The sequence below is a fragment of the Oryctolagus cuniculus genome, chromosome 5 (genome assembly GCF_051225735.1).
Source record: "Oryctolagus cuniculus isolate XC-2025 breed Fujian yellow rabbit chromosome 5, ASM5122573v1, whole genome shotgun sequence".
Lineage (NCBI taxonomy): Eukaryota > Metazoa > Chordata > Mammalia > Lagomorpha > Leporidae > Oryctolagus > Oryctolagus cuniculus.
In genome coordinates, this window is record NC_142871.1 from 144,559,605 (window position 1) to 144,584,088 (window position 24,484).

The 24,484-nt window shown below is 43.0% G+C and overlaps 1 protein-coding gene and 1 long non-coding RNA gene across 3 annotated transcripts in view; one reads left to right on the forward strand and one right to left on the reverse strand.

The window, feature by feature from the left end:
- Window positions 1–23,237, forward strand: part of STMND1 (stathmin domain containing 1) — a 32,075-nt gene extending 8,838 nt beyond the window's left edge. The window contains exons 2-5 of one of the 2 annotated variants that reach the window (XM_008274133.5): window positions 2,022–2,202; window positions 7,721–7,872; window positions 20,623–20,754; window positions 22,464–23,237. In XM_008274133.5, coding sequence (XP_008272355.4) covers window positions 2,022–2,202; window positions 7,721–7,872; window positions 20,623–20,754; window positions 22,464–22,754 — 756 coding nt within the window. In that variant the 3' untranslated portion in view covers window positions 22,755–23,237. Of the gene's footprint in view, window positions 1–2,021; window positions 2,203–7,720; window positions 9,808–20,622; window positions 20,755–22,463 lie in introns of those variants that run through there. The other variant, XM_089334357.1, reaches the window with a different exon arrangement.
- Window positions 10,775–15,245, reverse strand: LOC149126768 (uncharacterized). Its single transcript, XR_016234730.1, has 2 exons — window positions 14,083–15,245; window positions 10,775–11,008 (listed from the first exon to the last, which is right to left on the reverse strand). It is a non-coding gene; the product is annotated as an uncharacterized LOC149126768 (long non-coding RNA).
- Window positions 23,238–24,484: the final 1,247 nt, after the last annotated feature.

Here is a 24,484-nt window from a genome sequence, read left to right on the forward strand (position 1 = left end):
GTTGTTAATTGTGTTTCTTTCTAGGGGGTGATTTTCTTATTTTCTGCTGTGTTTCTGTATCAAGTTTCTACAAGAAGAGAACTAATAGGATGAACAGAGGGAACAGTGGATGGATAGATTAGGTGGATAGATATATAGATGATAGATAGATATATAGATAGCAAGGAATTGACTTATACAATCATGGGCTGGCTCAACAAATCCAAAATCCATGGGATCGGGCAGGCAATCAGAAGAGATGCAGGAGCTGAGGTAGGCCGAATTTCTTCTTCCTCGAAGAAAACCTCATTTAAATTCGTGGAGCCTTTTGACTGGTTGGATAAAACCCACCCAGATTATCCAGGATGATCTCTTTTACTTAGGATCAGTTGGCTAGACTTGTTAAGCACATCTACAAAACACCTTCCCAGCAACCCCCCGATTAGTGTTCCATTGAATAACTGCCTTCTATGATCTTGTCCAGTTAACACATGAAAATGATTATCCCACTTTCTTTCCATTTTATTTAATTAGTTTTGTAATGAATCTGTTATTTTTGATAAGAAAAAAACAAAGGTAGTTTAAATTTTTTTAAAAAAAACTTTTAAAAAGTACAAGAGTATCTTTACTTTCTTTATTTTTTTATTTTTTTATTTTTGGACAGGCAGAGTGGACAGTGAGAGAGAGAGACAGTGAGTGAGAGAGAGAAAGGTCTTCCTTTTGCTGTTGGTTCACCCTCCAATGGCCGCCGCGGCCAGCGTGCTGCGGCCGGCACACCGCGCCGATCCGATGGCAGGAACCAGGTGCTTCTCCTGGTTTCCCATGGGGTGCAGGGACCAAGCACTTGGGCCATCCTCCACTGCACTCCCGGGCCATAGCAGAGAGCTGGCCTGGAAGAGGGGCAACCGGGACAGAATCCGGCGCCCTGACTGGGACTAGAACCTGGTGTGCCGGCGCCGCTAGGTGGAGGATTAGCCTATTGAGCCGCGGCGCCGGCCTTTACTTTCTTTTTTTTAAGAATTATTTATTTATTTATTTGAAAGAGTTACACACAGAGAGAAAGAGAAGCAGAAGAGAGAGAGAGCAGTCTTCCATCCACTGGTTCACTCCTCAATTGGGTGCAACAGCTGGAGCTGCGCCGATCTGAAGCCAGGAGCTCCACATCTCCCACACGGGTGCAGGGGCCCAAGGACTTAGGCCATCCTCCACTGCTTTCCGAGGCCATAGCAGAGAGCTGGATGGGAAGTGGAGCAACCAGGACTTGAACTGGTACCCATATGGGATGCCAGTACTGCAGACGGCGGCTTTACCTGCTACGCCACAGCGCCAGCCCAAGAGTACCTTTACTTTCACACCTGAATATTATGCATTTCATCCTGGTATCTTCCAGAAGGCACAGCATCAGAGCCTCCCCCTAGTAGGTTCATACTAGATATGAATGTGGAGTAGTACAACCTTATTGGTTTTCTGTTGCCATTGCTTGCAAATCCACCCCAGTTTAGTGTCCTAAAACAACCCAAACATATTCCCTTACTGTTCTGGCAGACAGAAGCCCAGAGTCGGTTGTGTTGAGCTAAAGTCCAGGTGTGGACAAGGCTGGTTACTTTATGGAGACTTGGGGAGAGGATCCTCTTACTTGTCTTTTGCAGCTTCTAGATCTGCATTCTACTCCCCTGGCTCATATCCTCTTCCCTCCTTCTCAGCTCCAGCACCTCAGCTACCTCTCCATCTGTCCCTGCTTCCTTCGTCACCTTACCTTTCCCTCCGCAGTCAAACTCCCTTTGCCTCACTCAAAGGAGGACACTTGTGGCTGCCCTCAGGACCAACCTGTACCAATCAGGATAACCCTGCCATCTCAAGAACCTGAACTTAAACACACCTGCTGCATCGTGTTACCATACACACCAACATCAGCAGGTTTCTGAGTACTATTTGGTCTCCCACAGACACTAGGTGGCTAAGCATCCCCAAAGCAGACCCTACAACATTGGCTTCAATTTCCAGGAAATCTTGATTCTCTCAAAACTGTTCTCTTGTCACAGGCTGATGTCAATGAGACCTGTTCCAAGGAGCATTGCAGTCCCCAGACTGAAGCTGCACTGTCCAGGGATACTGTGGACCATGCAGAAGGCTCAGAGCCCCCTGCCCAGACGGGAAGCTTACCCGGGGCCATTCCAGAAAGTTCTCCATCTCCCAGTGAAAAAAGCAGAAAAGAAAATTCAGGTAAAAAGCCCCCTTTCGTGTTGATCTTCACAAAATGCCATATCTCTAAATATATTATGTAATGTGTATTTGGTAGCCCTTTTCTGATAGCTTTGTGGGCCATGAAGTACTTTAAATGGCAAAGTTCTTATCTCTAGAACATTGCAACTTAGCCTTGGGCTTTCGTTATGCAAGTAAATAATACTAACTCTTAATCTTCTTGCCAATGAAATAATGAAAACCACCTTTTTTTTTTTTTTAACTAAAAGCCTTTATCTGCAGTTGGGAACAGACCTTAGGAATAGGAGTTACACAGTGTAAAGGAATTTAAACTCCACATGTTCACATGTCCCCAAGAGAGAGTCTGCATTTACAAAAATAAATAAAGCCTTCATCAAACCATTTCCTTGTCTCTCCCCTTCCAAAGTAGCATTTCAGGAACAATAAAAGAATCTGTAAAAAATGTAAAAGAAGTAATTACAGCCCAATGTGCTGTTTAGAAACCATTTGTGGTTTATCATATGGTGTGTTTTCCCTCTGCTTGAGTTGCCTCCTGGTGTTGATTTAAGACTTATTTATGTTTGATCAGCCTTTGAATCAAATTAAACTGCACAGACCCCAAGGAAAATTACTCTGTTTTATTTGGAGGTGGGGGACGGGGTGGGGCAGACTCATTTCATTCCTGGTCACTGTAGTTTCTTCCCTAGATATGAGTTAAGATTGGAAAATAGATGGGTTAGCACAAGGAGTCTTCAAAAAGTTCATGGAAGTGTATTTTATGGAAAAACTATGCATGGGTTTCAAAATTCTTTTGCATCAAAATAAACCTAACTTTAGATTGTATTTTCCATGAACTTTTCCAAATGTCCTCATGCATAAGATTTTATTTATCTTGGGCTTTCTCGGCACCCTCTGGTTATCGCAGATTTTATGTCTGCCCTTGTTTTGTGGTTCTGATGCGGTGTCATTTGACCTCTGGCAATGACAGGGAGGCAAGGGATGCAGTTCTGAGCCAGTGGGGACATCTTTCTTTTTTTGTCTCTGATAATTGATGTGATTCCCTTCTAGATGGCAACATGAATGCTAAATACCTGTGTTGTTTGCAGACTGCAGATTCTCAGGCAGGAGGGGGACAGGTGTGTGTTGGAGCAGTCAGTTGGCCTGGAGTGCACAGTGAAAGGCAGTGTGGGAGGGCAGCAGGCAAGCAGGGGAGTGTGAGAGAGCACAGCGCGGAGAAGTCAGCTACCAAAGCAGGTGTTTCTAACATATCGTGTGAATGACTTTTCAGGAAGAATCTCAGCGCAGAATGTGTAAGACCTGGCACTCTGGACTTGTGTGTTCTCTGCCCAGCTTCCTCTCTGTCTCCCAGTCTTTGCATCGTCTTTTTTCATCCAACTTCTCATACCCACTGAGCATACTGCTAAGGAATTCAAGTTTCTCACTAAACTAACATTTCCCAATAACTGATGCTCCCTGACTAATGATGGGGTTGTGTCCCAATAAACCCAACATAGGTTGAGAATATCATTAAATGGAAAATACATTGAATGCACTTGCCCCTCTGCACATCCTAGCTCAGCTGCACTGCCGAGCACCGGAGGTTTCCCCTGGTGACAGTGGGGCTTCTGGGAACTGTGCTCACTGCCCTCTACTGCTGCCCACAGAGAGCTAGCTGGGGAAAGGTTCAAGTTCAAAATTCCAAGTGTGGTTCCTACTGAATGACTGTTGGCTTTCAAACCATTATAAAGTCAAAGAATTCTAAGTCAAACCATATTAAGTTAGAGATAATCTGTATTTGCTGTTTTATTAGGAGTGGGTATTTGGCCTACTGTTTAAGACATTGGTTAAGATGCCCAAGTCGCACATCAGTTCCTGCATTTGATTCTCAGCTCTGGCTCCTGACTCCAGCTTCCTGCCAATGCAGACCCTGGGAGGCGGCCGCTGATGGCTCAAGTAATTGGATTCTTACCACCATGTGGGAGACCTGGATTGAGTTCCCATCTCCAGGATATAGCCCTGCCCAGTCCTGGCTTGTAGCAGGCATCTGGGGAGTGAACCAGAGAATGGGAACTCTCTCACTCACTCTCTGTAGTTCTCTCTGTCTCTCTGCCTCTCATATAAAAAACAAAAAAACCTCTTGTATTTTGAATATTTTCAGATTCAAGTAAACAAAAAAAATGCCTATACTCTTTCACCCAGATAACCCAGGCATTCACATGTCACCACCATATTGCTCTGCCATACACACTTATTCTGAGAACATTTATTCTGAGAATAAACTTCAGACTTCAAGACACTGTGCTTCTAAATAAACCAGTATGCATTTCCCCAAAACAAGGACACTCTTTGCACACTCTCCCTGCAAGGATGAGTCAGGAAATATTACCACTATCTCATCTATAGACCATATTTAAATTTTACCAATTGGCTCACAAATATCCTTTATAAATAAGATTCTGATTCAGAATCTGCTCACAATCCTGCATCACTTACTCAATTTAGCTGTGTCACGTGGCTTTATTTTCCTTTCAGCTCAGCAGTCCCTCAGCTTTTCTTTGTCTTTTATGATCTTGATGTATTTGAAAAGTATAGGTCTTTTATTTTATAGAATGTCCCTTAATTTGAGTATATCTGAGGTTTCCTCTTGATTAGGTCCAGGCTATGCATTTTTGTCAAGAATTCCAAAAATGCTGCTGTGCCTTAGTGTATTAAATTAGGAGGCACATTATATCTATATTTAATTCATTTTTTTGCCCTGAGTGCTTTTAATGTAACAAAATGTCCCAATATTTTCCTTTATTAAATTTGGATATTTAGTCATAGTTACAAAGCTTTGCCTACACCAAGGTCAAAGATGAATTCACCCGTGTTTTCTTACATAATTTCATTTTTACACTTATGAGAATGTCTGTTGACATGAGAAAATGTGAATGTAGATGTTAACTATGTGGGAGACAAAACTTTGTGTCCAATGTTATGTTAAATTTATAAAAATAAACTTTAAATTAAATTAAATAAAATAAAATTAAATTAAATTAAATTTAAATTAAATTAAATAACTTTAATGTGTTAACACTGATAGTCTTTGGAGCATTTTATTTTATTATTTTCTATATCTGCTACCATGACCATGTTTAAATATTATAATAAAAAAGCACAATATTATTTTAAACATTGCCCTAGTATTCTCCAATGTCCCAAGAAATTAAAATTAGTTGAAAGAACTGATGTATTCCAAGAATTTCTGTGTAGGATAGCTACTATAAATGTCAAGCCATATGCTTGAGTAGACAGAGCAAAGAATGGATCAGAATGGTTACAATAATTTTATTATGCTAGTGGCAAATGTCAAACATGACTTTCCTTCCAGAAGCATCATGGAAGAAAAAATGGGCCACAGACAGGGAAGCTGTTTACATGATGGATTTGGGAGGGAGAACCAAGAGGTACTGAGAACCTGGGTGCTGAAGTCAGACTTGGATTCAATCCCGGTTAGCCCACTTACTTCCTGGGTCACCTTGAGCAGTTTAATCAGCCCTCCTCCTACCAGTGTGTTTATTTATAAAATAGAGATGATAAAATTCCTTATACAGAGTTTATGTTTGAGCTAGATGTTAAAGCATACGTGGGCTCCACATCTGTGGATTTGAATGATGAAAGTATTTGAAAAACAAATTGCACCTGTAGTGAACATATTCAGACTTCTTTTCTTGTCATTATTTCCTAAACAATACAGTGCAGCAACTATTTACATAGCATTTACATTGTATCAGCTATTATAAGTCATCTGGAGGTGATTCAGAGTATATAGGAGTGTGTGCACAGGTTATACACAGATACCATGCCATTTTATAGACGGGCTTAAACATTTAATGGATTTTGATATCCACAGGAGTCCTGGAATCCATCTTCATTGATGAATATAGTAAGTATGATGCAGGTGCATAATGTTTGATAGATAGTAATTATTATTTTAATCTCTCTACATAAGTTCCACCCCCAACAAAAACATCATTCTCCTTCCATGAGGATGTGTCACCTCTGGCCTTCTTACTGAGTTTCAAAGTTTCTAGTTCACATGCCTAGTGCATATGTTTTGCCACTCTGTACCACAATACGCATATAGTATTTTAAGATGGGGATTGGCTCTATTTCAAACATCTGCATGGGTAGAACAGCCTTTGCAAGGCACTGAGAAGGTAGAGTTAGTTGGAGTTACTTGTAGTGGTCAACCAGAGGAATCTCTTACAGCAGTTAGGTTAATACTCTGATGCATGCAAGAGACATCTGATTAGCCCATTGGGCATCTGTGTGGGTATCTTCCACCTGCCCGGCACAAATTCAGGAGAGCTGTCTTTGCTAGCCATTGCACTTAGAAATTTTCATAAAAAAAACTCTGTCCACTAAATGGAAGGGGCTTTGTTAGTGTCAGGGCTTCCTGTTGATTATAATATTAGAAGTTAGCTCATTTCTCAGAATTCCACATTGCACTGATTCTGAAAAGACAAGCAAAACTGTCCTTGACCTAATAAGCCAGCACCCTTTATTTTTAATGTGATGACATAAAAGTAGCTGCTTACTTTTAAATATATATTTAGTGGGGGATTTGTAAGGGGAGAGGTCACTTTCAAGATTGCATCTCCTCTAAGGCTCCCCTATGAACTGTTTCAGTGCTCATTGTTAGAATCACTAATGAAAATTTAGCTAATGTCACTCTAAGGCCAGTTCTGATTTGATTCAAAGACACTTCTCAAAGAGGTGTTATTTTTTCTTTATGTAGATTTAGCAGATGGCGTAATTGTAAACTCAGGGTTGCAGAACTAGAAGTTTCTTGGCAACATCACGCTGTTTATCCTTTGTATACAAAACATAGAAACCAAACTGCAACTCATAAGACTTGCCAAAAGGCTATTTGATTCTTAGCTGTGGTTCAGCTTCATAATTAGTGGAGGGAGCCCTTGTACCCAAGTGTATAACTGTTGTTACAACAAGGAGGTAGCTCACAACAGCACCGGAAAGACTTTTTGTCATGTTATCATGCGACCTGTGAAGTAAACAACATACTATGTTGGTGTGTGTATTCTCTGTAAGAACATTAAGAATTTAAAGTATATAAAAACTGTGTGGATGTCATATCATTTAGTTATAAATATGCTTTGCTGAATCATACCATGTAGATGACAAAGAAAGACAGACAGAGAAGGGGAATAGTGAGGACCCTTGGGGTACTAGTAGTGCTTTGTTCTTAATTTGGGTGTTCATTAGGAGTGTGCTCAGAAGACAAAAACCTCATTTATCTGTGCACTTATGTACACTTTTGGTATGCATACTATATTTCACAAAAATGTTTAAATAATCTGGAAAAAATGAACTTGAGCTTCAAAGAATTATGAAGATTTACAATAAAAATAGATATTTAAGTAAGGGTGTTGCACTAAGATTTAATTAAGTGCCCTGATTTATAAGGCATCCATTTAGCATTGGATTCATAAAATCTGCATCTTTAAATTTTGCTTTCTTTTTTCTTTCCCTTTGGAAGAACTAGTGATCAATGGACTAATTGCTAAGCACCAAGCCCTAGAGAATCAAGAGCGACAAAAGTCATCAGACATCCTGGAGGAACTGATTGTACAAGGAATAATACAGAGCCGCAGCAGAGTATTTAGAAATGGAGAATCATATGATGTCATGGCAAGTAATCTTGTAATTAGAATTGGCTTGTAGTTAAAAGCAATAGTGGAATGTGATTGATCAAGAGTCATTATTTCCAGCATATTCGAATTGCAGTAGAGAAGACATCGTGTTTTTTACTTCCATAAATCCCATAAGTCTCCTTACACATCTGCACACCATCCATATCTGTAGATTCAAGGATCTCTCTAATAATTAATGATGAATGAGTTCAATAATACATATCTTGGGTTTCACTAATTTTTAGACACAGTAAGCCCCATTGAATAACAAGCCTTCATTCTTTCAATAATTTCTTATTAAACATTGCCTCTAGGAATATGAAACTGGATTCTTACTTATCCAGTGAGAAAGTAGGCATAAATAGCAAAGCTACAATATATGTGCATTTACATTTATACATTGACACACCCTAAAATCAACCATGAGGAAATTAGCACAATGCTAGACATGGCTGTATTATTATTTTTCTTTGTTGATTCATCTTGACCAATGTCATTATTTTTCTTAAGCATGCATAATATTTTTACTCTAATTTTAACTGACTTGGCTAAAATCTCGAGTTCCAGATGCGTATTAAGTTCTGTTTAAACCTGAGAAGAGGATAGCAGGTTTTGGTTTTGTTATTGTTTTGCCTTGTTTGTTTGTTTAAGCCAATACTCCCAGGTCCCATTTGTAATCCTTGAAGCACGGGCAGAAGAGAAAAGGTAAAAATAAGAAATAGCAATGAACAGAGACTGAAGAAAAATCAATGGAAAAGAAAGAAACAGAAACAGTGGCAATAGAGACTAGAATTTGCTTCAAAGGTCCCCTAATGATTACCCAACTCTGTGTTGTAGGGAAAATAATCAACTGGGAATAAATAAATTCATTATCTAAATCAAGCGTGCACCTAGACCACATCCCTTTGTGTTTGAATAAAGTTTAGCTTCTTTCTCTGTGTGTAGGGAATGTTGAGAAGTCGTGATTGAAGCCAAAGTGGCATTTTCCTTTGAAAAAGGGAACCATGTCCTGAAGTACATTTGGGAAATGGAGAGGAGAATGCCAAAGGTTATGAATATTGTCAGGCTGCCCACGGTAAGAGGGTGTGGGGAAACGGAAGGTAAAAATGGGTCACACGACGGAAGAGTTAACGCCAACATAATGACAGTGTCTGCTTGCGCAACACTGTCATGATACGGGACATCCTGGAGTATTCATCATAGTTGCAAGTGCTGGAAGAGGGATGGATCTCTGCTATGCAGGAGGAGTGGACTTTTTCTTGCTGCGGGTGAGTCTCTGGGGGCAGTCAGAAAAAGGAGCTGTGTCAAAAGGAGACAGGCAAGAAGTGCAAGTGGATGGAACAGACTGACCTTTGCCAGCCACGTCATGCCTCCTTACGAAAAGGCTGCAAACACCTGATGTTACGGCCAGAGGGAATCACACGAGAACATTTCTCAATGATGCCAGAGGTGACTGAGTTCTGACTTAGACCTTGAGAGAGAGCTGGCAAGGTTAATGGGTAGAAGCTACACTGAAAAAGAAATGTAGCTGTTAAAAAAATGAAAACTGTGGGCTTGGCTTTCAATAACATCCTATAGTGAAGCAAAAACGAGACTTTCACATCACAGAGAAATGGAACGGCTGTTAGGAGGGGTTTGGAGCATCCTCAAAAAGATTCTAATGTGACAGGCTGCAGAGATAGAGCTTTCAAAATCGTAGTCCATACCTAACCCATTGTGAAAGAGAATTCTAAAATATTCTTGAAAATATGGCTATTCAGGAATACAGATGAAGATTATACCTGAGAAGTGTCTGGAAATAAAAAAAGAAATACAATTGTTCAGGGTCTCAGAGAAAGTCTCCAATTCAGATATAGTTGAGAACACACAAGGGTGCTTCAAAAAGTTCAGGGAATGGTGAAATTAAAAGAGAAGGTTATGGGGGCACTGTGGTGCGGTGGGTTAACGCCCTGGCCTGGAGCGCCGGCATCCTGTGTGAGCGCAGGTTCATATCCCGGCTGCTCCTCTTCCGATCCAGCTCTCTCCTGTGGCCTGGGAAAGCAGTAGAAGATGGCCCAAGTCTTTGGGCCCCTGCACTGATGTGAGAGACCTGGAAGAAGCTCCTGGCTCCTGGCTTCGGATTGGTGCAGCTCTGGCTGTTGCAGCCAATTGGGGAGTGAACCAGTGGATGGAAGAGCTCTCTCTCTCTCTCTCTCTCTCTCTCTCTCTGCCTCTCCTCTGTGTGCATAACTCTGACTTTCAAATAAAAATAAATAAATCTTTAAAAAAAGAGAGAAGGTTATGTTGGTGCAAAAATATTTGAAATCCATGCAAGATTTTCATTATACACATTTTCTGTGAATTTTGAAGGCTCTTTATTTGCATGGATTTTGAGATTTTTTTGCACCAAAATTCTTTTCTCTTAATTCCGTTCTTCCATGAACCATTGAAGAAGCTTGTAAGTGTGCCAGATTGACACCAATATCTTGCAGATTTTGAGGCCACTGTAAAAAGAAGAGAATGAGTGTGGACAGACAGAAAGAGGAATCATGTTAAGAACAGAAATGTTATTAGACATCAATACTTTGAACTATTAAATAATAATAGTTTTAGGGGAAAAAAAACCCCAGACCTGATAAACACTGGCTAAACAATAAACCCAGAGTCCAGGAAAACAGAAAGGGAATGATTCCAAAAATGAATAAATAAATTAATTAATGAAATAAAAAAAGCTATCCCTGTCAGCAGTTACTACAATGTGATAGATATAGCACATGCATAAACAGTATCGATCTGTTTTTCTGGGGGATTTTTAAAAAATGAAATATGAGAAGAGTGGAATAAATACCATGCTATTTTTTAAAAAATATTAATGTATTTTATTAGTATATTTCAATTCTACAGATTAAAAAGTCATCACACTTTTTAAAAATATTTTATTTATTTTATTTGAGAGTTAGAGTTACAGACAGTAAGAGGGAGAGACAGAGAGAAAGGTCGTCCTTCCGTTGGTTCACTCCCCAGATGGCTGCAACAGCCAAAGCAGCACTGATCCGAAGCCAGGAGCCAGGTGCTTTCTCCTGGTCTCCCATGCAGGTGCAGGGCCCCAAGCACTTGGGCCATCCTCCACTGCTTTCCCAGGCTATAGCAGAGAGCTGGATTGGAAGAGGAACAACCAGGACTAGAACCGGCGCCCATATGGGATGCCGATGCCACAGGCGGAGGATTAACCTACTGCGCCATGGCGCCGGCCCCACATATTTTTTAAGGCTACTGAAAATCACTGAATTAAAAACTTCAATTTAAAACTGAATCAATGTAATACTCTGGTTTCTCTTCAGATCATATAAATCTTTCGCCTCTTAAAATAGAATCGATGTAATTCATATAAACCGTTTCCATCTTTTATTTTTGTATTTTTCTTCAAGAATAGAATTTTAATCCCAATCAGGTCACTGAATGTACCTCTATTGTAGTTCATGAGATTGAAACTTATTTATTAACAAATATGTAATTAAATAGATAAAGTCATGTATACCAAACAAAAACTAACCAAAAGCACACAGATAAGAGACAGTTTAAATACTAATAGTTATTACACAGTTGAAATTAAGTCATTTTTTTCAAAGATTAGTGCATCTGGACTGGCTAATCTAAAAAAGTTGTCATCTTTGAATAAGAAACAAAAAAGAAAATATGACATTTTAGGAAGGAAAATGTTAGTTTCAAATAAATATGACTTTTCCTTTCATTCCAATAAACACACAATTTTTCTAAACATAAACTAGAAATAAAAAGGTTAAATACAATGGGGGATACACTACACAGCTTAGAAATAAACCCCTCTAATCATATACAGAGCTAAGACGAATCAAAGCAGATTTTTTTTAGAAAACTTTAATTCAATAAATATAAATTTTGAAAGTACAACTTTTGGATTATAGTGGTTTTTTCCCCCCATAACCTCCCTCCCACCTGCAAACCATCCCATCTCCTACACCCTCTCCCCTCCCATCCCATTCTTCATTAGGATTTTTTTTTTTTTTTGACAGGCAGCGTTAGACACAGAGAGAGAGACAGAGAGAAAGGTCTTTCTTTTTCTGTTGGTTCACCCCTCAAGTGGCCGCTACTGCCAGCACGCTACACCAATCTGAAGCCAGGAGCCAGGTGCTTCTCCTGGTCTCCCATGCGGGTGCAGGGCCCAAGGACCTGGGCCATCCTCCACTGCACTCTAGGACCATAGCAGAGATCTGCACTGGAAAAGGAGCCGGACAGAATCCGGCGCCCGACCGGGACTAGAACCTGGTATGCTGGCGCCACAGGCGGAGGATTAGCCTAGTGAGCCACGGCACTGGCCTAAGATTCATTTTTAATTATCTTTATATACAGAAGATCAACTCTATACTAAGTAAAGATTTCAACAGTTTGCACCCACACAGACATACAAAATATAAAGTACTGTTTGAAGATTAATTTTACTGTTAATTCTCATAGTACAATACATTAAAGACAGAGATCTTACATGGGGAGTAAGTGCACAGTAACTCCTGTTGTTGATTAACAATTGACACTCTTATTTATGACGTCAGTAATCACCCGAGGCTCTTGTCATGAGCTGCCTAGGCTATGGAAGCCTCTTGAGTTCACAAACTCCTACCTTATTTAGACAAGGCCATAATCAAAGTGGAAGTTCTTCTAAGCAGACTTTTACAACTATTCACAGAAGCAGTTTTGAGATTAAATAAGTGTGACTTATTAATGGAAGTTTCAACCTCCTTGTATTTATAAACTTTATTTCCTAGTTCAACAAAAAATGATAGTACTTTCATGATAATAACACAAGAAGCAAGATCATCTTTTATCCATAACTTCTCTGAAAGGCAAAAAAAAAAAAAATGAAGTCAAGCAAACTATGAAGTGCGGAGGACCACAATGCTCTCAAAATAGATATGTGTGATTTGTATATGCACTTGAAAATAGGCAACTGAATTAATCCAGAGAGCAGAAAAAGCAGTGTGAGGCAGGGTAGAAGAGATAGGAGTAAACTGACCACACTGCTAGTAAGATAATTCACCATGGCCTCACTTTCTCTTTTGACTTCTCACCAAGTATGAGGTGGAGAAGGACTGCTCCTTCCAGTGCAGGAACAATAGAGAAAAAAGTGGGAAAACTTACTATATACTGTGTTCCCCTAATAGTTCATATATGGTAAGAGATTAGGAAAAACTATACTTCCCACTCAAATGTACAATACTACTTTTATTTTTTTAAAATGGATTATTTACTTTTTTCTTTTTTCTTTTTTCTTTTTTTTTTTTTGACAGGCAGAGTGGACAGTGAGAGAGAGAAACAGAGAGAAAGGTCTTCCTTTGCTGTTGGTTCACCCTCCAATGGCCGCCGCGGCCGGCGCGCTGCGGCCGGCGCGCTGCGCTAATCCGATGGCAGGAGCCAGGTGCTTCTCCTGGTCTCCCATGGGGTGCAGGGCCCAAGCACCTGGGCCATCCTCCACTGTACTCCCTGGCCACAGCAGAGAGCTGGCCTGGAAGAGGGGCAACCAGGACAGAATCCGGCGCCCTGACCAGGACTAGAACCCAGTATGCCGGCGCCGCAAGGTGGAGGATTAGCCTAGTGAGCCGCGGCGCCGGCCACAATACTACTTTTAAATAAAGTTTCTTCTGTGGACCAATAGTGTACTCAAATACTTTCAAGAGTGTTCATCCTGAGAGATTTCAAGTTTACTTAGGAGCTAAATGATATATGAGGATCATACTATTCAAAAGATAAATATCAGATCAAGTGAGACTTAGTGGCAATTACTACAAATGTGTACTGGTTTTATGCTCTCAAGTCCAAGTGTGCATGGATTGGTGTAGACCTCTTTTGAGAGATGTGATTGGCTCTCATTTATCCATAAAGATGCTGTTGACTTTGGGTGTATTTTATCCCAAACTTGTTTCTTCCTGCCTTCTAGCATGTTCTGGGTCTCCGCCTACCCCAGGCTCAGCGAATTTGAATTCGTCGCTAATTCTTCCTGTGTCTGCTCAGAGTTCCTAGCCTTCTCTGCTTGGTGACGTTCAGCGTACTTCTGTAGTTGGTGACCTTTAGCGTAGTGAGGAAGTCTGTTCATATTGCACCAGAGTCTCTGACATTATTTGTTGAACCTCCTGGGGAATGTTTTAAGGGGGAGGAAGTTGACCCAGTTAGATCTCATCTCGGGCACACCACTTACCTTCCAGAGTGAACGTCTCCAGGAGGTCTAACAGCGACAGAACAGGAGTGACCAGCTCTTTGGCAGGCATTTTCTATGTACAAAATTCCCTTAAAGCAACAAAAGCAAGATAAGTTCATCCCTAGGTCAATAGTTAATTAGGAAAGCTCTGAGGCATACACACAACAGATCTAAGAAGTAAAGTGTACAAATTAGGTTAGCTGGAAACAAGCCGCAGCATCTTTGATCTGGGCAGCCCTCTTAAGGTATTTGCAAAGAAATAACTGAACCAGTGACTTCTATAGCATCTCTGTAAGCATAACTTGGTCATTGGCATCACTTTCAAGTTCCAACATTTGATAAGTTTCAATTGCATAAAACTAGGTGGTCAGGAATCCAGATATCCTTCTACAGGTCTCTCTGTTCTTTGACTTAAAATGTCAGGCTCCAGAGGATTAATTTCCTTAAAGAGGGAGGAAGAGCATGATTTTGCAGGCATCATTTGGGATCAAACCACGGGAGGAGACCACCCAGACCAGAAAATCTAAACTCTGAAACTGCTGGCTGCTCTCATAATTTCAGTCAACGTTCAGAATGCTAAGTAAGCCTGCCCCAGCATTTCTTTATTGGGTCTTGGATTGATTTCCCTCTTACTGCTCTATGAGTATCACTGGGAAACTGATTTCCTACCCACTTCACCATATCGCTAGTTGAGCCCTAGAGCAAGTGTGTCCCTCTTTCAGCAGACAGATTTTGCCAACAAGAAGCCCAGGAGACAGCTGTCTTAAAGAATAATACACATGGACAAAGAGGGAGGACTTGCTCTGATGAACACCCCATAGTTTTCATGTAGTGAAAAACATCACGTGATGTAAAATTGATGGCTGTGACTGAGCCAAATCTTCAAGAAATGTTTTCCCTTTAGAAGACTTCCTGAAGAACCCGGATTTTAGAACCGGAAGGAAAAGTCTGTCCCCACTTCACAGTTGAGAACATGGAGTCCAGTGAGAAGTTGGTAGTAGAGCTCCCTGGCGTTCCACTTCTGGTTCCACTTGGGCTCCCGTGTACTTCCGACTCTCCTTCACTCTCCTTGTGAGAATCCTGCATCCCAGTTGTAATCTAAAGGGGGAAATTAGGGCCTGCAGAGTTTAAGAATCTGTGGAAAGTCATTCCACAGCCAAGCCAGGACTCAAATCCAGTTCTTTCTGAGTTCCCGTCAGAAAGATAAATTTTTCTACTGTGCTGAACTCTCTTTGCTGGATTTATTTTCTCAGTACCTACAGCACTGTAGTCTGAGGAGAGAGTCTTTGGGAAATTATAATAAATGCTAAGAGCTCCACTGCCCTTAAAAACATCTTTAGAGAAATTATCTAGAATAATACTCAGTTCACTTTATAATGAAGACTTGGAGTTTATTCAGGCCTTCCCACAGTCATAATAAGCCTCTATATGTTGACCTAGAAAGATATCTGTATTAAATTAAGGAAAGAAAATTGTATATTATAATCTCATGGAGGTTTTGGTCCACATTGTAGATGTCCTGCACATACACAGGCATACGTTGTGTTTTATTGTGCTTTGCTTTATTGCATTTCATAGATTCTGTGGTTTTTACAAATTGAAGTTTGTGACAACCTTGTGATACCCAAGTCTGCTGGCACCTGTTTTCTCACAGTGTGTGCTCACTTCCTGTCTCTGTGTCACACTTGAGTAATTTTTACAATATTTCAAACTTGCTCATTGTTATGTCTGTTATTGTGATCTGTGACCAGAGATCTTTGATGTTATTACTGTAATTGCTTGGGGACAACACAAGACACACCCATATAAGCTGGTAAATTTGAGAGGTAATTGCTATGAAGTGTGTTCTGACTGTTCTACCCATCAGCTGTTCCCTTATCTGTCTCTGTCTGTGCAGCCCCCCACCCCAGTCCCTGAAACACAGTGATATTTAAATGACAGTAGGCCAATTATAACCCTACAATGGCCTGTAAGAGTTCAAATGAAAGCAGGAGTCGCATGTTTTTTTTTTTTTTAAGATTTATTTATTTATCTGAAAGTCAGAGTTACACAGAGAGAGAAGGAGAGGCAGAGAGAGAGAGATCTTCCATCTGCTGGTTCACTCCCCAATTGGCCACAAAGGTTGGAGCTGCGCCAATCCGAAGCCAGGAGCCAGGAGCTTCCTTCAGGTCTCTTACATGGGTGCAGGGGTCCTTGGGCCATCTTCTACTGCTTTCCCAGGCCATAGCAGAGAGCTGAATCAGAAGAGGAGGAGCCAGGACTCGAACCAGTACCCATATGGGATGCTGGCACTTCAGGCAGCGGCTTTACCCACTACACCACTGTGCCAACCCCTGGAGTTGCACATTTTTCGCTTTAGATCAAAAGTTGAAATAATTAAACTTAGAGGGGAAGGCATGTTGAAAGCCAAGATAGGCCTAGGGTTGGGCCTCTCATACCAAACAGTCAGCTAAGCTGTGAATGCAATGGAAAAGTTCTTGAATGAGATTAAAAATGCCATTCCAGTGAACACATGAATAAGGAAGTGGAACCGCCTTACGGCTGACATGAAGTCTCAGTGGTCTGGATGCAAGATCAAACCAACCCCAACATTCCCTTAAAGCAAAACCTAATTCAGAGTAAGGCCTCAACCCTCTAGTTCTGTGAAAGCTGTGACAGGCGAGGAGGAGGTTGCAGAAGAAAAGTCTGAAGCTAGCAGAGGCTGGCTCACGGAGGATAATGAAAGAAGCCACCTACAAGACATCAGAGAGCAAGACAAAGCAGCAAGTGCTGATAGAGAAGCTGCAGCAAGTTGTCCCCCCAGAAGAAACAGCGAAGACCACTGAGGAAGGGGGCTACGCTAAACAACAGATTTCCAATGCAGTTGAAATAGCCTTATATTGGAAAAAGATGTCATCTAGGAATTTCATAGCTAGGGAAAGTCAACAGCCAGCTTCAAAGCTTCAAAAGTCAGGCTGACGCTTGTTAGAGGTTATTGCAACTGCCGACTTTTCAGTTGAATCCAGTGCTCATTTATTATTCCAAAAATCCTAGAACCCTTAAGAATTCATTAAATCTGCTCTGCTTGGGGCCACCATTGTGGTGCGGTGGGTTAAGTCACTGCCTGTGACACTGGCACCTCATGTGAGCACTGGTTTAAGTCCCAGCTGCTCTGCTTCAGATCCAGCTCCCTGCTAATGCTCCTGGGGAAGCAATGGAAGATGGCCCAAATGCCTAGGCCCCCGCCTACATATTTAGGAGAACTGGATGAAGTTTCAGCCTGGCCCAGCTCCAGCTGGTGGCCATTTGGGGAATGAAACAACAGATGGAAGATAGATCAGTCGATCAATCGATCAATCTATCTATCTCCCTGTCTCTCTGTGCTTTTAAATAAATAAAACAATTTAAAAAACAAAGAAAGAAGACTACTCCACTTGTGCTCTGTCAGTGGAACAGCAAAGCCTGGATGACAGCCCATCTGTCATGGTTTATAACATGATTTACAGAATACATTAAGTCCATTGTTAAAAAAGATTCTTTTCAAACTGTTACTGCTCATTGATACTGCATCTGGTCACCCAAAAGCTCTCATGGAGATGTACACAATATTAATGCTTATATGCCTGCTAACACAACGTCCCTCCTGCAGCCCGTGGATCAAGGAGCCATTTCTACCTCCGAGCTTTATTATTGAAGAAATATATTGTAAGGTGACAGCTCCCTATAAACAGTGGTTCTTCTGATAACGCTCAGCAAAGTAAATGAAAACCTTCTGGAAAGGATTCAACGTTCTGGCTGCCATGAAGAACAGTTGTGTTAATGGGAGGAGGTAAGAATATGAACATGAATAGGAGTTTGGAAAGGGTGGATTCCAAGCCTCAATGGTTGACCATGAGGGGTTCAAGACTTCAGCAGAGATGGTGGACACAGCAAGCGCATTGAAGTGGAGTCTGTAGATGTGACCGAAGCAGCTCAATGTCCTGACAGAACTTTAAGGATGAACAAAAACAAAGTGGTTTCTTGAGATGGAAGATGCTGGGAACATTGCTGGCATGACAGCAAAGAATTTGGATTATTACAGAAATGTGGTTGATGAAGCTGAAGAGCATTAACTCCCATTTAGAAGAAGTTCAAGCATGGGTCAATAGTATCACATAGTGTCACATGCTGCAGAGAAATCTCTCCTCAATGGAACAGTCGATCAGTGGGGCAAGCTTTACTGTCATCTTGTTTTCAGAAACTGCCAGCGCCACCCCAAACTTCAGTAGCCACTACCAGCAGACCGTCCACCAGCAAAGACTTCGCAACTTGCTGAAGGCTCAGATAAGTGTTAGCATTTTTTTTAGCCATAAAGTATTTTTAAATTAAGACGTGCACATCTTATAAAAAGATGTGCACATTTTAAAAAGATGTAATACTGGGGCCGGTGCTGTGGCTTAGCAGGTAAAATTGCCGCCTGAAGTGCCGGCGTCTCATATGGGCACCAGTTCAAGTCGCAGCTGCTCCACTTCTAATCCAGTTCCCTGCTGTGGCCTGGGAAAGCAGTAGAAGACGGCCCAAGTGCTTGTGCCCCTGCACCCATGTGGAAGACCCAGAGGAGGGTCCTGCCCTGGCTCGTGGCTTCAGATCCATGCAGCTCCAGCATTGTGGTCATCTGGGGAGAGAACCATCGGATGGAAGACCTCTCTCTCTCTCCCCCGACACCTCTCTCTGTCTTTCAAATAAATACATAAATCTTTTAAAAACATGTAATGCTAATGTGTACCTAGTAAACTCCAGTGTAGTGTAAACATAACTTTTTTATGTACTGGAAAACCAAAGAAAATCCCGTGGCTCTTTATTGTGTACCATATATGCTTTGTTGTGATCTCAAACTGAACCTGCCATATCTCCAAGGAATGCCTGTCTATATGCATGCATAGAAAAAAATCTAGGCCAGCGCCGCAGCTCAATAGGCTAATCCTCCGCCTGTGGAGCCGGCACCCGAGGTTCTAGTCCCGGTCGGGGCGCCGGATTCTGTCCTGGTTGCCCCTCTTCCAGGCCAGCTCTCTGCTGTGGCCCGGGAGGGCAGTGGAGGATGGCCTAAGTGCTTGGGCCCTGCACCCCATGGGAGACCAGGAGAAGCACCTGGCTCCTGGCTTCGGATCAGCACGGTGCGCCGGCCGCAGCACTCCCACCGCAGCAGCCATTGGAGGGTGAACCAACAGCAAAAGGAAGACCTTTCTCTCTGTCTCTCTCTCTCATTGTCCACTCTGCCTAGAAAGAAAGAAAGAGAGAAAGAAAGAAAAAAAGAAAGAAAAGAAAAAAAGAAAGAAAAAAATCTATGAAGACACACATAGAACTGTTTACAAAGCTTCATGGCAAGGAGTGAGACCAAAAGCCAGGTGATTAAACCAAGAATCCGGAAATCATGTATTTATCATTTTAATTTTTTTTTGTTTTTGGACAGGCAGAGTTAGACAGTGAGAGAGAGAGAGACAGAGAGAAAGGTCTTCCTTCCATTGGTTCACTCCCCTAATGGCCACCACGGCCGGCGTGCTGCGCTGATCTGAAGCCAGGAGCCAGGTGCTTCCTCCTGGTCTCCCATGCAGGTGCAGGCGCCGAAGCACTTAGGACATCCTCCACTGCACTCCCGGGCCACAGCAGAGAGCTGGACTGGAAGAGGAGCAGCTGGGACTAGAACCCGGTGCCCATATGGGATGCCGGTGCTGGAAGCGGAGGATTAGCCAAGTGAGCCATGGTGCCGGCCCCTTAATTTTTCATAGCCAATGCATATTGTAGAATGTGCATTTTTAAAGAATGACATGTAAATTTTGGGTATTTTTGTTCTTAAATGCCTGACAACAACTTGACTTTTTTGTAACTAAAAATTAATATTAGAAAGTCATTACGGCCTCGAAATGAAGAAAAAGTAGTGAATCATATGAAATGAGACTTTTTCCCCTGCTGTCATGAAAACATTTGTAAAGGGCCAACAGCAAGGCCCGGTTCAGAGCTGTTGCTCAGTCACTGTTAGTTGTCTTTCTGTCCCACGAGACCAAGAGTAATCTCTACCCCAAATGAAAGTAAGTCCAGCTTATGGAGTATTACCCTAAACTTTCTACTTTGAACTACAAATTTATTGCTTGTTGGCCACAGTTTCCCATCTGATATATATTCCCAAGGTTTTTTTCCTTCTTCTTTCTCTTCTTCTTCCTCCCCTCCAACCTCTTCCTTCTTCCCCCCTTCTCCCTCCTCCTCTTCCTCCTCCTCCTCTTCTTCTCTTACTTTTTTGTTTCCTTTTGTTTGTTTTTTTTTCTTCTCATGAGCCCTTGTCTATTCAGTTACAGAACACCTTACACTCTTAGCACCCGCCGTGTACATTTTGAGACATTTACTGGGTTTTCCCTTTAGGAATTCTGTTCTTACCTACTTTCATCTTGTTGTTTTCTATCTGCCATGGGAACGTTTAAATTCTTAGGATTTATGTTTTAAACTGTGTTGATTCTACTACCTTTCCTGCCTTTCTCCTCTGCCCATGAGCGATCTTGTTTCTCTACTTCAAAAAGGGTCTTCTTTCAGGTGCACACAACCGAGAAGCCACAGAGAAAGCCGCCAGCCAGACTGAAAAAGCTCCAGATCAAAAAGACAGAGAAAGACTTCACAAGGAAGGACGGAGACCAGAAAATGCAGGTGGCAGAGGCGCACCGCAAGGTAGCGGGGCTTGTGGGTGGCAGTGCTGGTGGACACCAGCTCGTGTCAGACCAGTCCTACGAGCAGCTTCAACACAAATGGTCAATATTCACTATGAATGACCTGCCTGCACCTTAAGCTGGGTGTTTAGTGTTTGATTTTAATTATCTGTGTATTGTGAAGGAATAAAGAGATATCTTGAGGTTGGTGAAAAATTAGTTTCCTGTGTAGGGTATTCCCGAAATGTGGAAGATGCAATAAAAAGATGTTTATTTTGAGGCAGAAAAATTGTAATCTATTGCTGGTTTTTCTGGAATACATTTTCCATTAAGTTTTTGAAACACTCCTGTGATTCTTTTTTGTTAAGATTTATTTATTTATTTGAAAGGCAGAGTTACAGAGAGGCAGAAAGAGAGAGAGAGAGAGAGAGGTCTTCCATCCGCTGGTTCACTCCCCAGTTGGCCGAAATGGCCAGAGCTGTGCTGATCTGAAGCCAAGAGCCAGGAGTTTCTTCCAGGTCTCCCACACAGGTGCAGGGGCCCAAGGACTGGGGCATCTTCCACTGCTTTCTCAGGCCATAGCAGAGAGCTGGATTGGAAGTGAAGCAGCCAGGACTCAAACCGGTGCCCATATGGAATGCTGACACTGCAGGTGGCAGCTTTACCCACTATGCCTCTATGCCCCACTCCTGTAATTCTTAGGATTAAGTGAAGTATGACATTGTCTTCCCATGAAACAAAGAAAACTTGTGTTGCAGTAGGGGTGTAAGAGGGACAGAGGTGGGGTATAAGGCTGAGAAGAGACCCCCAGACCACCAGACAGCAAGCCCTCTGTGTGCCCCTGGCAGCAGTCAGCTTTCCAAGGCTGACTTTATTCCCATCTCTCCTTTGGCCTCTCAGAGAGGTGAACTCGGTGTAAGTCCTGGGTCTGTCTTCTTCAATGGGACTTGCTCAACACGTTTGTCACCTGCCTGGGTAATGGAGGAGAAAAGCCAGAATCATTCATAATGAGTGAGGTGAAGGATAACTTGGAGAAAGTTATTATTCAGGCTGAAGACACTGTTAGGGATGCCCACATCCCATAGTAGAATGCCTGGGTGTATGTCTCAGATTCGCTCCCAAGTCCAGCTTCTGGCTAATGAATGACTGGGAGGCAGCAGGTGATGGATCAAGTACCTGTGTCCCTGCCACCCACATGGGAGGTGAAGGTTAAGTTCCCATCTCCCAGTTGTGGCCTGGCCCTGTCCTAGCCATTGATGGAATTTGGGGATGGGAGGTGCCTCTCTCTCTCCCTCCCTCTCTCTTTCTCTCTCTCCCTTTGAATACAAAATATAAGTAAGAAAGTTACTTGGGGCCGGCGCCACAGCTCAATAGGCTAATCCTCCGCCTGTGGAGCCGGCACCCCGGGTTCTAGTCCTGGTCGGGGGGCAGGATTCTGTCCCGGTTGCCCCTCTTCCAGACCAGCTCTCTGCTGTGGCCCTGGAAGGCAGTGGAGGATGGCCCAAGTGCTTGGGCCCTGCACCCGCATGGGAGACCAGGAGAAACACCTGGCTTTGGATCAGCACAGTGTGCCGGCTGCAGCGCGCCAGCCGCGGTGGCCATTGGAGGGTGAACTAACGGCAAAGGAAGACCTTTCTCTCTGTCTCTCTCTCTCACTGTTCACTCTGCCTGTCAAAAAAAAAAAAAAAAAGTTACTTGGGCACTTTTTCATTCTTTTATACTGCTTTTCAGACTAAAGAAGAAGAAACAAGAAAAAGGCTACAGCACGAGCGACTTTTGTTCCCAGCCCAGGGCTCAGAGGTAGCAGAAGTGGGTGGGGCCAAGGTGCCACCTGCCAAGGGACGTCACACAGTGAGTTCTGCCATGTTGGAACCATCTGACCCCGTCCTGCGGAGAGGAGAGCCCGGGAGCAAGGAGCAGGATCAACGTGAGGCCACCTCCACCAACAGAAACTCCGATTATGGAAGTGTTGGCGCTGTGGAGTCAGACATGTCCTACAACCGAGAGGAGGACGCTTTCTAAGAAGCCGGATCTTGTGGATTTCCTAAGATAGCATCTGTTCTCTCCCTGTGTGATGTGCTTGGTGTCTCTCCTGTCCTTTGCTCATCAGATGTCACTCCATTGGGATTTCTGCCTTGGCCTTAGGGAGCTAAATGTGCTGAACATGAGTTGAGTAAAACAAACAGCTGTACCTGCTAAGAAAAAAGGAGGGAGGCCGGCGGGAGCAGCTGGGCTGTTCCTCCCTCCTGTGTGCCTTGAAACCCAGTGAAGACGCCTTTCACTGATGAGCTTACAAAATAGGTGTGTGCCAAAGGAACCCCAGCCTTTCCGCTCCTGCCCCTCACTGTGCCCATCCTCATGGACATCCTTTAAGACAAATTGCAAGAGTTTGTGTTAATGATTTTACCACCTGCGTGCTTCTACTGCTGTACATTTAATTTGGTGGGGTTTTGTGTTTGTTTTTAATTTTTCTTTGTGTTACCAAAGAATAAAGCAGTCTCTTCCAGTTGGCTGAATTGGTTTCATGCCTAGAGTTTAAAGGAGCAATAGCCGATTCTCAGAATGATGTCACCAGTGGAGCTTGCTTGATGTGAACGAAGGGAAGCTTCAGTTGGGGCTGGGGACAGGAAGTGGGGGACGGGGCTCTGAGAGCTGGCCCTTTGCCCACCCGTATCTTCCCCGGAGTTCCCTGACCTCAGCCTTTTGCCTGATCCCATTGGAATGATTGCTTGTTCTTCCCTCCTAGAGACAGCCAGGCCTGCTCAGGCCCGAGCAGTTCACTAAAGTGTCCCTAAAGAACACTTGCTCCGGTGTTTATACTTTTTTTAAAAAAGATTTACTTACTTATCTGAAAGGCAGAGTTACAGAGAGGCAGAGGCAGAGAGAGAGAGAGAGAGAGAGAGAGGTCTTCCATCTGCTGGTTCACTCCCCAATTGGCTGCAGCTGCCAGAGCTGCGCCCATCCGAAGCCAGGAGTCAGGAGCTTCTTCCAGGTTTCCCACACAGGTGTAGCAGGTCTCCCACACAGGTATAGGGACCCAAGGACTTGGGCCGTTCTCTAGTGCTTTCCCAGGCCATAACAGAGAGCTAGACTGGGAGTGGAGCAGCCAGGACTCTAACCGGTGTCCATATGGGATGCCAGCACTGCAAGTGGCAGCTTTACCTGCCGACCCCCAGTGTCTATACTTTTTCCCTGTCACTACCAAGTTTTTTGACCACCCCACCATCGTTAAACTGGGTGACTCCCGCAGTTTATCTTTGTGGGATGGTGGTCCATTTGAAAGCCCTGTTGGCCCACTCTTATTGCCAAGATAAAGTCCACACTCCTTTTGGCTGGTGAGGATCTGGGCTTTCACAGTTCATCCAAACTGAACTTCTCCCTGTTCTCAGCACTCTCCCTAGCCTCTGGGCCTTTGCACATGCTGTTCCCTCCTTCCCTTCACCCCTTCTTGCTAGTTGACTTCACCGTGCCTTCTTGATTTTCTGTCTCACTCAAATGCCCCTCCATCCAACCCCTGGTCCAGGAGAGGCCCCCACCTTCCACCCCTCATAGTCACCTCTGGCGCCCGGAGTTTCTTGTGTTTGCCTTCAGCACTGGGATACTTTCCTGTCTTAGTCATTAGATGTTCCCAGTCTGATCAGGGTTACATTTTCTGTGCCTTGGAGAGAAGATGACGCCTAGGTGCTGGGTGTTGCTTTAGCAGACAAATCCGTGTGCCCATCCATCCTGGAAAAACAGTAGAGCAGCCATAG